Here is a 14489-nt window from a genome sequence, read left to right on the forward strand (position 1 = left end):
CTACAGGGCGCGTGCGCTCGCCAGACAGACAGAGAGAGACATAGAGACAGAAAGCGAGAAATCACCCCCCAGGGGGGATGGTCATGTCGCAATCCCTTCTCCTCCATTCTCCTCTCAGGATCTTGGGCACACACGCACACGCGCCTGGCGTGAGTTTTAAGCCACCGGGTCCAGGACACGAACCACGGTCGACTACGTGGAGTCCAGCGACATAGCCTTTACGCTAACTGCTGGTTCCCTGCAACCCAACTCTTTTTGAGAGCTATGGACTGTGTTCGTAGTCCTCACAGTCCCACCCCAGGGGCCATCAGTCATTGCATTCTAGCCACTTCCCAGGGCCAAACCTAGCCCGTATTTGTGGGGTGGGGTTTCTGAAGCCCAGGCCTAGAGGGTTATTGGAAACTTGGGGCTCTCTAGGGTTCCCAGAGCTGAAGTCTCACCTAGTGGGGACTAAGGGTCACACTCCTCCTCCCTTCTTCACTCCACTCCAGCCCATACTCCTCTGCCCCCACCCCACATCCTAAAAACTTCTGTCCTTCCCACACACTCTCACTCAGCCACACCCCGTGTCCCTGTCCTCTCATTGTTCTCCAGCCCGAGCCTTGTCCCCCTGCTGGATGACAAGTTATCCAGGGACGGGCGCTGTGTCTTCTCCCCCACAGAGGGAGCACAGAGCACTGCTCCATAAATACTTATTAATTAGGTCGCTGATTGATTGCTGGCCTCGGGAGGCCCCTCGCCTCTTCCATCCACGAGTCTTAGCAGTGGCGGCGCCCCTCCGCCTGATGTCTTCACACAGTGAGGGTCTAACTCCGGCAGATGGAGCGGAGTTTCTGACTTGGAAAATCTGCAGCTTGCTTGCTTTTCTTTTGTGTGTGTAAATCACAAAACCTCCGAAGAAAGAGGCTTTATTTTATTTTCCTTTCTCTTGTTCTCTGGAACCCCAGGCCCCGCAGCCTCATTAACTGATCTCTGCTTCAATTAGTGACAAATCCCCTCCCAGGGCGAGCCTGTTAGAAGGAGATGACCTGCAAACAAGTGTCACGGCCCCAGTGGTTGGCCCAGCTCTGGCATTAATTAAAATGAGTCCCTACAAGCAGGCGGCGTGGATGGGGGGGCTGACAGGCCCAGAGCAGGTCCAAGGGGCTGAAGCAAGCTGGAGTGGAGGCCAGGCCCAGGGAGGCCAGCCTCCTCTGTGGACCCTGAGAGCCCTCTCCCCTTCTCAGGAAAGCCTGGCCTTGGCCAGAATCAGGGAGCCCCAGTTTGTATGCCCCCCAGTGAAGTCTCACATTGGTTGCCGGGCCACGGGGCGGGGTGAGCAGCCTTTTGGTGAACCTTCTAAATAGATTTGGCAATGTCTGGCTTCTTGCTTGAGAATAAAAAAGAAATTCCGTCTTAGGTTATTTTTGAAATCTAACAGTTTGCTGTCTTTTAACAAAGGAAGCCTCTCAATCCTCACTGTTTTTTAGTTCAGGAGTTTGGGCTGAGTACTTCTGTGGTCAGCCCTCACTGGACCCTGGTTGCTGGGAGCTAGAGGAGCCAAGACCCCCGGACTCCCTTCAGGGGTCTGACTTGGTCCAGGCCTTGTGCAGATGCCGAGAAGGGAAACTGAGAACACTCTGTGGTTAGTCAGGGCTGTGATGAAGGTGACTCTAGGGTGTGGTGGGGCCAGAGCAGGGGCCCCTGAGTCACACAGCACTGAGTCTTAGGAGACAGACCAGAGAGACCAGGAGAGACAGGCCGGGTGTTCCAGAGAGGGCACAGCACACGCAGAGGCACGCCACAGGACCGAGCATGGCTGCCATGTTGGGACTGTTGGTGACATGGTGAGGTGGAGGATTGTAGGGACCAGGGCAGGAAGCATAAGAGCACCTTGCTCAGGAGGTAGGAGGGCCACAAAAGGAACCCCTACTGAGCTTGGGGACCTGGGTATTGCTGGGGTACAGGAAGTGGGTTGGAGTAGAAGTCATGAGGGGCTGGAGGGCCCAGCACATGGACCACCCTCCTGGACACAGGCTTCTGGATGAAGGTGGACCTGTGCTGGGGGTGGAGAGGAAGGCTCCCAGCTGAAGCCCATATGACCATCAGGAGCTGTTTGGTGGAGTAGATGTTTCACGCCTATGCCTGCTAGGTCTTAGGTGGCTTAGGTCAGAGGTGCTGGGCCCTGGGGATCCTCTGTATGGAATGCAGTGGTTGTCTGGTAACCTTTACCATCAGACACTAGCAGGCAAGGAGGGGTTCCAGGAGGTCCGTGGGCAGAGCCCCTACACCTTCGGGTTCTGTTGCTTTCTGGCACTCCATGGCCCATTGATAGAAGACTGGCAAATAATCATAATGATAGTAACAATAGCCAGCACTTCCAGAGCACCTGTGTTGGGCCGGGTTCCTCGTTTTACAGAGGGGGAGACTGAGGCACAGAGGCGAAGTGACAGCTTACCCAGGCTTCATCACACCCTCCTCTGCCAACACAAAGAGCCTTTTTCTTCCTGTACCCCCATGGCACCGGAGACAGGAAAGGTCAGAAAGTGTTTTTGGCTTCCAGGTTGGAAGAGCAGTTACCATGCCCCCTGGTAGACAGGTTCCTTGCCAGGTACCCCAAAAACACTAGGGCCTGAGAAAATGTTTTGGAAGGTTCTTCAGGTATAACAGAGTTAGACTCTGCCCACCTTCATACTTGGTTCCTAGGCCAAGTATGTCTTCCGGCTCAAATCAAGTCAGCAGCATATATCTGTCCCTGGCCCACTGCCTGCCCTACCTACTGCAAGACAGGGCCTAGCTCTGTGGTGGCGGGTGTACCCCAGACCCTCCTGTTCTGCTCGCCCAATGGAGCAGGAAGGGGGCCACAGTACCTGTGAATCCCGGGCCAGACCACTGTCTCTGTGTTCTCTCTGAGTGGCTTCTGGTTGGAGGGCCCATGACGAGGCCCCTGTAGCAGAATCCCAAGTGTTCTGGAAGCTTGCAGATGGCAATGCTGGCAGTGGCGAGTCAGACACAGACAGTGGCTTTGCATCTATTCTGGGGAGGACAAGTTGCTGTCCTCTCCTACATAGAAGAGGTCTGATGTCTCCCAGCAGGCAGTGTGCTGGTCTCTGTGGGGCATGGTTCAGGAGTCAGGGTTGGTCGCTGTTGCCAGCAAACAGGCCACTCAGCTGCAGCTGTGCTTCAGCCTGTGCCTGACTCCACCCCAGTCATTTCTGCTGCTTTGCTCCGGAGCCCCTTGCCCAGACTCAGGAGGACAACCCCAGGGGGTCATGGGTCCACCAGGTTACCCAATACAGTGCGCCCTCTTGTGGTTGTTTTTGATATCTTGACTCACACTAACCCTGACCACTTTCCCCATAAACCCCTGACTATCTGGATACATCATTGTCCGTCACCCAAGAGTGGGTCTAGGTTCTGACTTCATGGCACCCCTCTTTTTAGGCATGTCCTTTCCCCCATTGTTCTTCAGGCCCATTGGACGCCACCTCAGTGTGCAGAGCCAGCTGCAGACCTTCCGAGGGCCCTGCAGACGACCTGGCATTCCCTGTTCTGAACCTCTACCAAGCCCACCCACACACCTGGTGCCTCCTGCTCACCTCTCAGGGCTCAGTCAGGCATTCTGTTTCTCAGAAGCCCTCATGGCCCTTGGGGCTTCCCCTCAAGCCCCCTCCTCCTGGCAGAGGGGAGGAGACAAATCCTCCGGGTGGGGTGCGGAATCTCCCACAAAGCAGTGCTCATTGCTTGCTGAGGGGACAGCAGTCACCACACAGGACGAATCTCCTTCAAGCTCCTTCCTCCCTGCCCCCACTTACCTCAGAAATCACCCACTTGGCTTATTTGAGAAATATGTATTAAGCACCTCCTCCTTTCACCAGGCACCAGGAGTTCAGTGAGGAGTAAAAGAGTCTCAGGGTTTGGGGTCTACTGGGAGAGGTGAGTATTTAGTAGAGAGCCCATAAATTAAGACACATCTGTGCTATTTAGCTTTTTTTTTTTAACAAGATACATGCATTACTTTGATTAAAATAAAAAATGAAGGTAAATAAATACATACCTGGAGACTGTGATAGGCACATGGAAGAAAAAGTTCCAGGTTCTTTGAGAGACTATATAAGGGGAGCCCCGAGTGAGGAGGGGCCTGGCATGTAAGCATGAAAAGTGGGGAGATCAAGAACAGGGTGGAGCTCAAAGGCCCTGCAGGGACCAGAGAGAATTGCTCCTAGATGGAGAGACAGCCAGGCAGCTGGAGCCTCAAGGCTGAGTGGTCACTCAGGGCTGTGAGAAGCCACTGAAGATCTTTAAGCAAGTCAATACCCATTTTTAGACCACCCTGGCTGCCATAGAGTAGCTTGGAGGAGGCAGGGAGCCCGTGAGCAGGGGTCGGTCATCCAGGGAGGTGTGATGAGTACTGGAGGCAAAGAGGGATAGGACTGCAGTCAAGATGCCTAAGAGGCAGCACAGGTACCTCTGAGCGGTGGTTAGACATGGCTGGGAGAGGCTCCTTCCTAGGAAGACTCCAGGTTTCTGGCAGGAGAGCTGAGCCACGAATGGTCAAGGAGGAGAGGGTGTGGGCGAGGAGGAGCAAGATGCCTTTACCTGGGGTGTGTGTATTGGACCACCTAGAACCATCGATATAGCGGCACCCCCGGGTAATGGGACATGTGGGCTGGTGGGTATGCAGCCAGGGTGAGAGGGAGGCAGGCATTGCCCAGGCCCATCCAGTGTCTCCTTGCTGGCCTTCTGGAAACTAGCCTGCTATTGGCCTGGACAGACGCCTGTGCTTAAGGACACAGCTACCAGCCGTGTAGCTCATGGCACTGAAGATTTCGTGTCATGGAGCTCTGTCTCCACCCACAGCTTTGGGTGCTGGCCGGCCCTTTTCCCATCTCATGGGGGCTATCAGGTCTTCCCTCTTCTCCTCTGGCCTCTTGTCACCTACCCATAGTAGACTCATTGGCCTACTCATCCGAGCTTGTAGAGCAGTAGTGAAAGAATGTCCCGGACCTTCTCCAGGCCATAGCTGACATCTCACAGGTCCTGAGCTGGTTCGCCTCTCAGGGCCCCCATCTGCAGGCCACTCGAGGAATTCGTGTGCAAAATCTGTACCTTGTTTGTTTTCCCCTCTGCCAAAATGGAGCCCCTGTTTGGTTCATTTCTATTTTGTAGCTTATTTGGAGGCTGTTAAAACAGACCCTGGGGGACCCTCAGCAGTGATTGTTCCATCTCTCATTATCTTTCCGAACCCGATTATTAGCTCCGATTTTTCTGATCGCTAGCTGCTGTTCGTGATGAGTTGTGTGCCATTAATGCCAGCTGGTTCCCTTAAACAGGACCCACCATGCCAGGGAAAACGAGCTGGCATTCAGAGCCTCAGCCACTTGGCTTTTTAATTTTAATGGGCTCCACCAAATGTTCCAGGCCAAAGGGCCCCCGAGGAACCAGAACAGAAGGGGCTCCCAACCCCCGGTCTGCAGTGCACCCTGGGTCCCTCCCAGGGCTGAGGCTGTCCTAGGTGCTGGGGCTGAGGAAGAGCAAGGGCGAGCCTCCCTGATGTTAGCGCCTTCTCCACTACTTTGCCTGGGTGGGGTAACCTCGCCAACTCCTATGAGCTCACAGCTCCACACACACCCAGGTCTTCTCCCCACTTTGCTGGGCTCTGGCATGTTGCTGATATTCTCAGAAACATGCACCTCACTAAATCTCACCCCATCCACCTGGGGGAGGTCCTGGTAGACTTCAGGGAAGAGGAGGCCAGAAGAGACCCCAGAGCTAAGGCATTGTTTTCTCTCTTCCTTCCTCCTTCCTACCTTCGAGTAGGGTAGATGGGATGGCTCACACACTCTGGACTTCCTGCTGGCCAGTTCTTGCCAGCAGGAACAATGGTTGTCCAAGGAGGGAAAGGCTTTGGGGAAAAAAGAGACAGTACTACAGCCGCGGCCTCTACTCCCCCTTTCCCTGCAGCACTGCCCACTCCCCTCTCTCCCTGAAGACTGCCCTGGGGAAGGGTCTGAGCCTCCCTGCTCACTTCCTCTAATGGCTCCTACTCCCCCTCTTCCAGTCCTTGTGCATTTGTCCAAAGATGACTATGCAGAGGGGGTTTTGAACCCAGACCCTCTGACTCCTAGCTGCCAGGGGCAGGAGAGGTTCGAGGGCCCTGTCTTCCCTTTTCCACACATCCAGACCCCAGCCCCAAGCTGGCCTCATTCAGGAGGCTCTTGCAAAATGAACGGTGAGTTTTAAATAGCAGGGTTTCTTGAGATGGGAGGCAATGGAAAATTGAACAGCACAGTGGGTTAAGAGAAAGCTTCAGAACTAGCAGAATTTGGGTTCAAATCTTTGCTTCACCTGCCTACTTCACCTCCTTGGCAAAATGACTTAACCTCTGAACCAGTCTATTTTCCATGGAAAGGGGCAACACGCCTATGCGAATGCCTTGCAGCAAGGATTTCATTAAGGTAATTCGGGGACCAGTGGATGGCCTTACGGTTACATTGCTGGGCTCCCGTGTAATCAGTCGCAGTTTAAGTCTAGGACCCGGTGACTTAAAACTCATACTGACTGGGTGCGTGTGTGTGCATGCCCAAAATCCCAAGAGGAGAATGGAGGAGAAGGGATTGAGGTGTTGAGGTGTGGTCATCCCCCTCGGGAGGTGATTTCTCACTTTCTGTTTATCTCTCTCTCTGTCTTTCCGGTGAGTGCACACACTCTATGCCAAAAATCTCTCTCTCTCTCTTTTTTTTTTTTTTTAAAAAGGTAAATCACATGGACATGCACTGAGTGGCTTCACTGACTTCTGCCCAAGTCCTGTCCCTCCTCCTTCTCTTCACCACTAACCCCCATTTGTGTGTCCTCTGGCTCCCTCCATGCTTTTCCTCTCGGCGCTTTTGGGGGTTGAGGGGAGGCCATTTCTGAGTCACTCGCAGCTGAGAGCTGGGAGACGTGGATGTGATGAGTTCCAGGTGCGTGGCGGGGGCAGCAGGGCCCTGTGTGGACTGGCAGCCCCCATCCCTGCCCACTGTATGCAGAAGCCTGTCCAGGCTGCCAGGTGTCTCCCTGGAGCAGACAGGGAGGATGAGGACTGCACTCCACATCAGCTGGACACTTAAGATGGAGGCTGGACTGGAGGGTCCAGGCTGCCCTGAGGCTGGTGGGCTGGTGCATTCTTGTCTTCCTGCTCTGTGGGTGCAGCCTGGGCTGGACTATTCCTGGGGTGCTGTGTCCTGCCTCAATCGCTACAGTTACCGGGCAGTTCTGGGGCCTCCCCAAGGCTCTGCATCTTCTCTAACAACCCAGAAGGTGGAGGCCAGAGCCAGGTCTGGGGGCACAGGGTAGTCTGCTGAGCTGCCAGGCGTGCCAGCGCCGAGCAGACTACTCACCGTGCTCCCGCTGCCCTTGCCTCCCAGAAGGACCCACAGGGCGCTAGCTGGCTCTGGCCTCCGTCAGGGGCAGCAGAGGCACCTACACACTGCCTTCTGGTCTGGCCACAGTGTCTTACCTTTTTTCTAGCCTGGCCCTACCTTCCTTTCCTCTACGAAGCCCTCCTTGCAGCCTCTGCTGACCGCTCCATCTGGTCATTTGTTTGTTGGTTCATGCATCTGTTCTCAGTAACTGACTTATTGAGCAGGTACTATACTCCACGATGTAGGGTCCTAAGGGCTGGACACACAAAGATGAACAGGCATGGCCCTCTCTCATGGCTGGTTGGCATCATTAGCCTGCAGCTCCAGAGAGTGAGGCCTCTTGCTTAGCCAGCTCACGCTCAGTACTTGACATATGCTCTATAACAGCTCCGAGCTGCTGCAGATGTAACGATCCCTTTTTATAGACCAAGAAACTGAGACGGAGAAAGGCTAAATCACTTCCTGCCTAAGGCCCCACCAATAGTGACGCTGGAGGTAGAACTCAGAGGTGGCCTGAAGAAACAGGTTGGACTGAGTAGGGTGGCATCACTGAGTAGGGCCCAGCACTGGCAGAGGCCCTGAGGCTGAAAGACTCACGTAGCATCCGTTGAACGGGGGCCATGGGGTTGAGTGTGGGACGTGAGGTTGGGGAAAGGGACGTTGTGAAGGCCCATGCCTGGGCCCACCATGGGGCCTTCAAAAGCTGGTGCATAGAGGATGGGTGGGAATGAGGGGTTCCCACACCTCGCTTATTTGCAGATTATCTATCCTAGCAGCAACCACCCAGCCTCCCACCCTCCCCAGAGTGTGAGCGTGAGTGCACGTGTGTGCATGTGTGTGTGCACGCCCGATGCTTTGTCCCTTTCCCTCTTCTCACAGCCTGAGTAACGGGGATGACTAGGCAGCACTATAAATAGCCACCGTGGAACTTTGCAAAATCCGTGACACTAAGAATTGGGGTCAGGGGACAATCACAGGAGAAAAATGACACCCCTCAATCTGCTCTCCCTCCTGTTCTGCCCCTTCCTCCCATAAGCCATTGCAGCACCTTGCACCTTCTCTGTTTTTCTCTCCAAGGTGGGCCTTAACGTCCTGGTTCAGAAAGCCAACAAGTTCACGCCAGCCACCCGCCTTCTTGTCCAGAGATTCGTGCCATTTCCTGCTGTAGGTAAGACCTGCACTGGGTGCTGCTGAGCATGCATGCATCGTATCTGGACATAGGGACTGTGGGACTCCTGGGGGCTGGTCTGCCCCTCCGCACCGTTCCTGATTCCCAGGGGCTCTTGGCTGGGGAACTTGGGTGAGAGCGACAGGGGCCCTCATTGACCAGCTTCATCCCTGAAATTCTGCTTTTAGCATAGGGATACTTACCCTAGGCTCCCAGACTCCCAGAGGGTCAGTAGACAGAATGCAATGGATCTGTGAACTTGGGTGGGGGAAGTATTTATACTAACCTCTGTGTGAAATTTAACATTGCCTTCCATTATGAAGGCAGATAGCAAATCACAGTATATGTGACTTTGTCACCATTAGAAATCAGATATTTTCATGTCACCTTACAGTTGTTACAGAGATCTTAAAATGTTACTTATGCTCAACATTAATTTGAAACAATGATATTTAATACACTGACCAGTAGATCTTGTTTTTTAGTTTAGTTATCTATTACTGCATCAAAAAAGGTTAAAATGTGGGAACCAGCAGTTAGCGTAATGGCTATGTCGCTGGACTCCCATGTAGTCGACCGCAGTTCATGTCCCGGACCCAGTGGCTTAAAACTCACGCCGGGCATGTGTGCGTGCGTGCCCAAGATCCCGAGAGGAGAATGGAGAAGGGATTGCGGCGTGACCATCCCCCCTGGGGGGTGATTTCTTGCTTTCTGTCTCTCTGTCTCTGTCTGTCTGTCTGGCGAGCGCACGCACCCTATAGTGAAAATCTCTAAAAAAAATTTTAAAAAAGGTTAAAATCTCGGTATAACTCCTTTGTAATCTTATGCATTTAGAAGCATTATTCCAGGGTTGCACAGGCCTCACCAGACTGTTGGAGGGGCTTCCTGGTATAAAAGAAGGTTCAAAGCCCTTGTAGTCCAGGGATTAGGCTCTTGGGTACGGTGGCCTTCTAGGTTTTGGAGGCCTTTGGTCATATTCAGGAGATTGTGTGTCACACCTGTACGGGGTGGGGGTCTCTCCTGGCTTTACTGGCAGCTTTGTGGGACTTAGCATATGAGTTCACCATCGATGTCCCGGGAATGGGCCCGTGGATGTCCACTGGGCTCTTTAGAAGCCTATACTTTGTTTAGAAAGAGTGGCAAAATAGTGGAAAGGTTTTTTGAAAAATAATAATAATAAACATTGGTAGCAGCATCAGGCAGTGATGGTGAGTTGTTGGAAGAGAAGTGCGAGTGAGTGCTGGAACCAGAACACCAGAGTTCCCCATCTGGCTCCAGAGAACAAAGATGGGGGCAGGCCCAGCACCAGGCAGGGGTCCCGTGACTCCCTGTGCCAAGGCTCAGTCTGGAGAGCTGGGAGTCAGACCGGGTTCATGTCCTTGATCCCATTCTTCACCTCCAGGGCTCAGCTTCCCCGTCTGGACATCGCGGGCCCCAGAGCCTACCTACCTACAGCCCAGCGCTCTGGGAGGAGCCAATGAGGCCAAGACTAGAGTCCATGGATAGCAAAGTGCTTTGAGGACCTGAAAAGCCCCCACAAGAAGGTGGGAGATCATTACCGGGCAGCCCCACCTCCTGGATGGCCTGGAGGCTAATGAACTCTCAGAACCAACCACCTGGCTGCCACCCCAGATAATTGCTATAGCAACTCCACACTTTTAATGAACTCCCAGCTATTTCTGTTGTGGGCCATTAATGGAATAACTCTTTAGACCTGACTTTGTGAAGGGGCCTAATTGAGCAAACACTGGTGTTCCTGGACATTTGGGCTGAGGGTCAGAAGCAGCCTGAGAAGGGGCAGCTCTTGGCTGCACTGGGCTGGATCGTGGACTGGAGCAGATGTAATCTACCCTTGAATCGAGCTGCAGATAAGAACTTCGCCAGGGGCCCATTCCCGTGCTGTTCTGACGGCCTTCTCGCTGTGTGACCTTGAGGTGGTCTCAGCCTCTCTGGGACTCCTTCAGGAGGGAAGCCCCTACTTTCAGTCAGACATTCTGACCTGTCCTCCTTCAGACTCCAGCTTGATTCCCCTCCCATCTCATTGGGAAGGAGCCTGAGCCCCCTGGCATGGGACCAGCCTCTGTTGGGCTCTTGAGAGCTCGTGACCCCAGCCAGTTGCACAGGTCGCCTGCAGCCTGGCTGCAGCCCTCACAGTCCCAGCTCACCAGGATCCTGAGAGAAGCAACCCTTCTGGCTTCTTCCTCAGGTCTGGCTGCTCAAGTCCTGGCTGTGGGCCTACCTGCCCTCCACCCCCAGGGCCCACCTCTCCTCTCCTACGTGTCTCTGACCCCTGATGTCCATCCCAGTCACACCTGCAGATAGGCCCCGCCGGCTTCCCGGTCAGTGCTGACACAGTGGTGTGCGAGAGGAGCAGGCACGTCTCTGAGCAGGAGCCCCCGGTTCTTAGAGCACCATCCATTCCCTGCACTCGGCCTCCCTCTGCCTTCTCCCAGGCAACCCTAGCCAGGGCTGAGCATCTCCAAACCCCACTATCCTGCCAGGGGTTCACCCCTGCTTTCTGAGGCAGGCTGGGCAGAATGGGTCTGGGCCACCAAGAAGCTGGCCTAGAATGTGCTTTACCTTGCAGGGGTCCCCAGGACTCAGCGAGCTGGAGTGCACATGGGGAGTAGGTTGAGGCAGGTGGAACTAATCGTATCAAGCCCTGGTTGTTGGGATGTGTGTGGGATAGAGCAGAAGCATCTTCGGGATGGTGAGGGGCCTAAGGCCTGCGAGAGGCTGGATGCCCACCCCACTTCCTGGGGAACAAATAGGCTTCAGGAGTCAGTTGCTTCTCCCCCCTGCTCTGCCCAGCTCCTCCTGGGGCTCCTGCTCCTGCCTGGAGTCTGGGAGGTGGACAGCGACTTCTCTGGGCTCCACATGCTGCTGGAGAGAGAGGCTGAGACAGGTCGCATACAGCCTGTCTGGGTGCAGGACGCCTGGTGCCCGCACCTACCTTCACTGCACCCACCCCTCTGCCAGCTGCCTCCCCATATAACCAGACCTCACTGCAGCCCCCACCCTGCCGTGACCTCCTTGCCAGACACAGCAGGCCTCCCCGGGGGTGGCAGAGCCCAGTACTCCCAGGGCCCTCTTCAGGTGCCCCAGCAGGGACTCTCTTCCCCTCAGTCCTCCCCATTCTGTACCCAAGGGACCCGAAGGCAGCGTGTGCTATCCCCGTTTCACAGAATAGACCAAGTCAGACTTGCTCAAAGTTATACTGAGTCAAAGCCCAGGCCACCCAGGCCCAGCCCGTGGATATTTCAAGCCTGCCTTCATGGGAGGGAGATCGCGAGCAGCAATAGAACACCGCTCAGACGCTGACCCACATGAAAAGGTTCCAGGTTCACATCTAGAGACCTCCCTGAGTACGCTGGGCTCAGGTGTGTCTAAGACCCAGGGGTGGTGTGTGTGTGCACGTGTGTCTGTGCGTCTGTCTTTCTGTCTTACTCATGGAAGGCATAAATAAATACACTTCAAAACAAACCAAAGAACAAGGCTGCTTGGTTAACCCCCACGCCCTGCAGCTGAGAAGCCGAGGTCCAGAGGTCGCCGGGGACACTTGCCCCTCTTGGAACATTCCACCGCCAAGGTCACCCCTGGTTTTTCAGCCAGGGTCATGAGTGCATGTGTGCGTGTGTGTGTGTGCACACTCACTTGTGCAATGCTGCGTGTGCACGCATGTGTGCCGACTACGTGGCAAGCCTGGGAGGCTCGCTGCAGCTCCTTCTCTTCCCGCGGTGGTTTCAGAGCCGAGCGGTGCCCTGGTCTAGAGCAGCAATCATGTGGGAAATCTCCGTTTCTATTTATACATGGAGATGTTGGGAAAGACGGTGAGCCCAGGAGCATGTGTGCTGGCATCGGAATCGATTGGGGACTGGTAATTAATTTGTTTAGACCTTAATTAATTCTCCAGTTCTTTCTTATTTGTGGACTGTCACACTTAATTGTGTTCAGGAGCTCGAGCTCGGAGCAGGCCCTCCATTAATTGACGTGTGGTGGCGGGGAGGTGGAAGTTAATGGCTTGGGAAGCTGGGCAAACACTGTAATTGAAGGTCAATAGAGGAGGCATCGGAAACACGCCGCCCCGGGTCCAGCTCCCGGCCTCCGTGAGCAGAGTCCGTTCGAGGGTGCAGGCCTCACTAAGAACCTTCATGTGAGACGTTGAGGAGGGGGCTCTGGAAGGCACTGCCACCAAGAAGGAGGGCCAGGTCCCACGAGGGGCCACCTCGTTGTCAGGAATGGGTGAAGCAGGGCGTTAGAGAGGTGGAGACCCCAGGTGTCCGCAGGGCAAGCACATGTATGCAGCCGGCAGCCCAGACTCCGTGTGTGTATGTGTGAGTATGTGCGTGCGTCTGTGTGTGTGTGTGTGTGTGTGTCTGTAGGGCGAGGTCAGGAAGTCCTGGAGATCACCCCCAGACTGTATCCACTGCAGAGCAGGGAGCAAGTGGTGTCATATGCTAGTAAGACCCTGTCTGAGCTCTGAGCTCCCATGGAGAGGCCTGAGCCTCAGCACCAGCCACTAGGTCCTCCCCGGGAGAGTGACCTTCCTGCACGGACCAGAAATGCCAGCCTCAGCATCCCTTTGGCGGTAAAGGACTTCTTCCTGTGCTGTTCCCAGTGTCCCTCGTGTTAAATGTCACAACGCATGAGCTTTTCATCGCCATGAAGAACTCTGTGCTTACCAGAAGTCCTGCTCTGGGTGTTGACAGTGTTGGGAGAAAGTGTGCTCATTCACACGCGCGTGCGCCACACCTGCCTCCCCAGCCCATGCCCATGCCCCCCTCCACCCTGGGTCACAGGGGTCCTTATATTGTTGACCTTCTTTGGTCCACTGCTCTTCCCTGGGGCTTAGTCCTCTACTCCCCTCATCCAGGAGGTGGCCCGGGCAGGGTTGCCCAAGTCCCCCAGGTCTGCCAGGCTAAAGCACAACTCCCAGCTCCCCTGGCCTGCTCTCGGGCATGTGGCAGCTGTGCTCCCTCCATCGAGGTCGGTGGTGCCTCCTGTGGCATCCACAGCCCTCCGGCTCCTCTGGAGACCATGAGTCCCTCCCCTGGCCTGGTCCTGCTCTTGGCACTGCCTAGGTGCCATTGTCACTGGGATATGTCCCATGAGCCTCCGCTCCTGGCCTCGCTGCCCGGGCCTTTGTGCAGAACCCTGCTGGCCTGGACGCCCACTCTTCCCACTACCTTTGCCTGTCCTTTGCCTGCCCTTGGCTGCCAGACCTTCGTGACTCAGCTCAGACACCCTTCCCTCCAGAAAGCCTCCCCTGGTATCCAGATGACGTTAGACTGCAGCTCCTTGTGTGTGCCTGCGACTATCTGGGGACTGTCATTTTGTTCCAAGTCTGTCTCCTGCATCAGACTGAGTCCCCTAGGGCAGGGACTGGATCTCATTCATCACTGCCTAGTCCTCTCTGTGCCCGGTACATGGTTGGTGCTCAATGTGGGTTTATTTGGTGATCAAATGAGTGCTTTGGCACAAAACGTTCACCATCAGGTGCTGCCAGCAGAACCCCAGCCTGATGACATGGGTGATCAGATTTTGTAGCTACTTGGACATTTATTCTGGATGTTTTTCATATTTTAAAATTGCTTTGAGTGTGTTTTAAAAATTGTAAAAGTTTGTTATTTCTTCAGTGAGAGAGACCGACAGAATGACAAGTGTTTCCAGCAGGATCTTTTTTTGAGAGTTTTTTTTGCTATAGGGCGTGTGTTCTCGCCAGACAGACAGAGAGACAGAGACAGAAAGTGAGAAATCACCCCCCAGGGGGGATGGTCACGCCGCAATCCCTTCTCCTCCATTCTCCTCTTGTGATCTTGGGCACGCATGCACACGTACCTGGCGTGAGTTTAAGCCACCGGGTCTGGGACTTGAACCGCAGTCAACTACATGGGAGTCCAGTGACATAGCCATTACGCCAACTGCTGGTCCCTTCCAGC

The 14489-nt window shown here is 54.6% G+C and overlaps 1 protein-coding gene across 2 annotated transcripts in view; it reads left to right on the forward strand.

The window, feature by feature from the left end:
• Nucleotides 1–14489, forward strand: part of SFXN5 (sideroflexin 5) — a 133500-nt gene that overhangs the window by 79253 nt on the left and 39758 nt on the right. For both annotated transcript variants that reach the window (XM_006151259.3, XM_006151260.3), the window contains exon 10: nucleotides 8460–8550. In XM_006151259.3, the coding sequence (XP_006151321.1) occupies nucleotides 8460–8550 (91 nt within the window). The remainder of the gene's footprint in view (nucleotides 1–8459; nucleotides 8551–14489) is intronic.

Source organism: Tupaia chinensis, unplaced genomic scaffold (genome assembly GCF_000334495.1).
Source record: "Tupaia chinensis unplaced genomic scaffold, TupChi_1.0 Scaffold000316_1, whole genome shotgun sequence".
Classification (NCBI taxonomy): domain Eukaryota; kingdom Metazoa; phylum Chordata; class Mammalia; order Scandentia; family Tupaiidae; genus Tupaia; species Tupaia belangeri.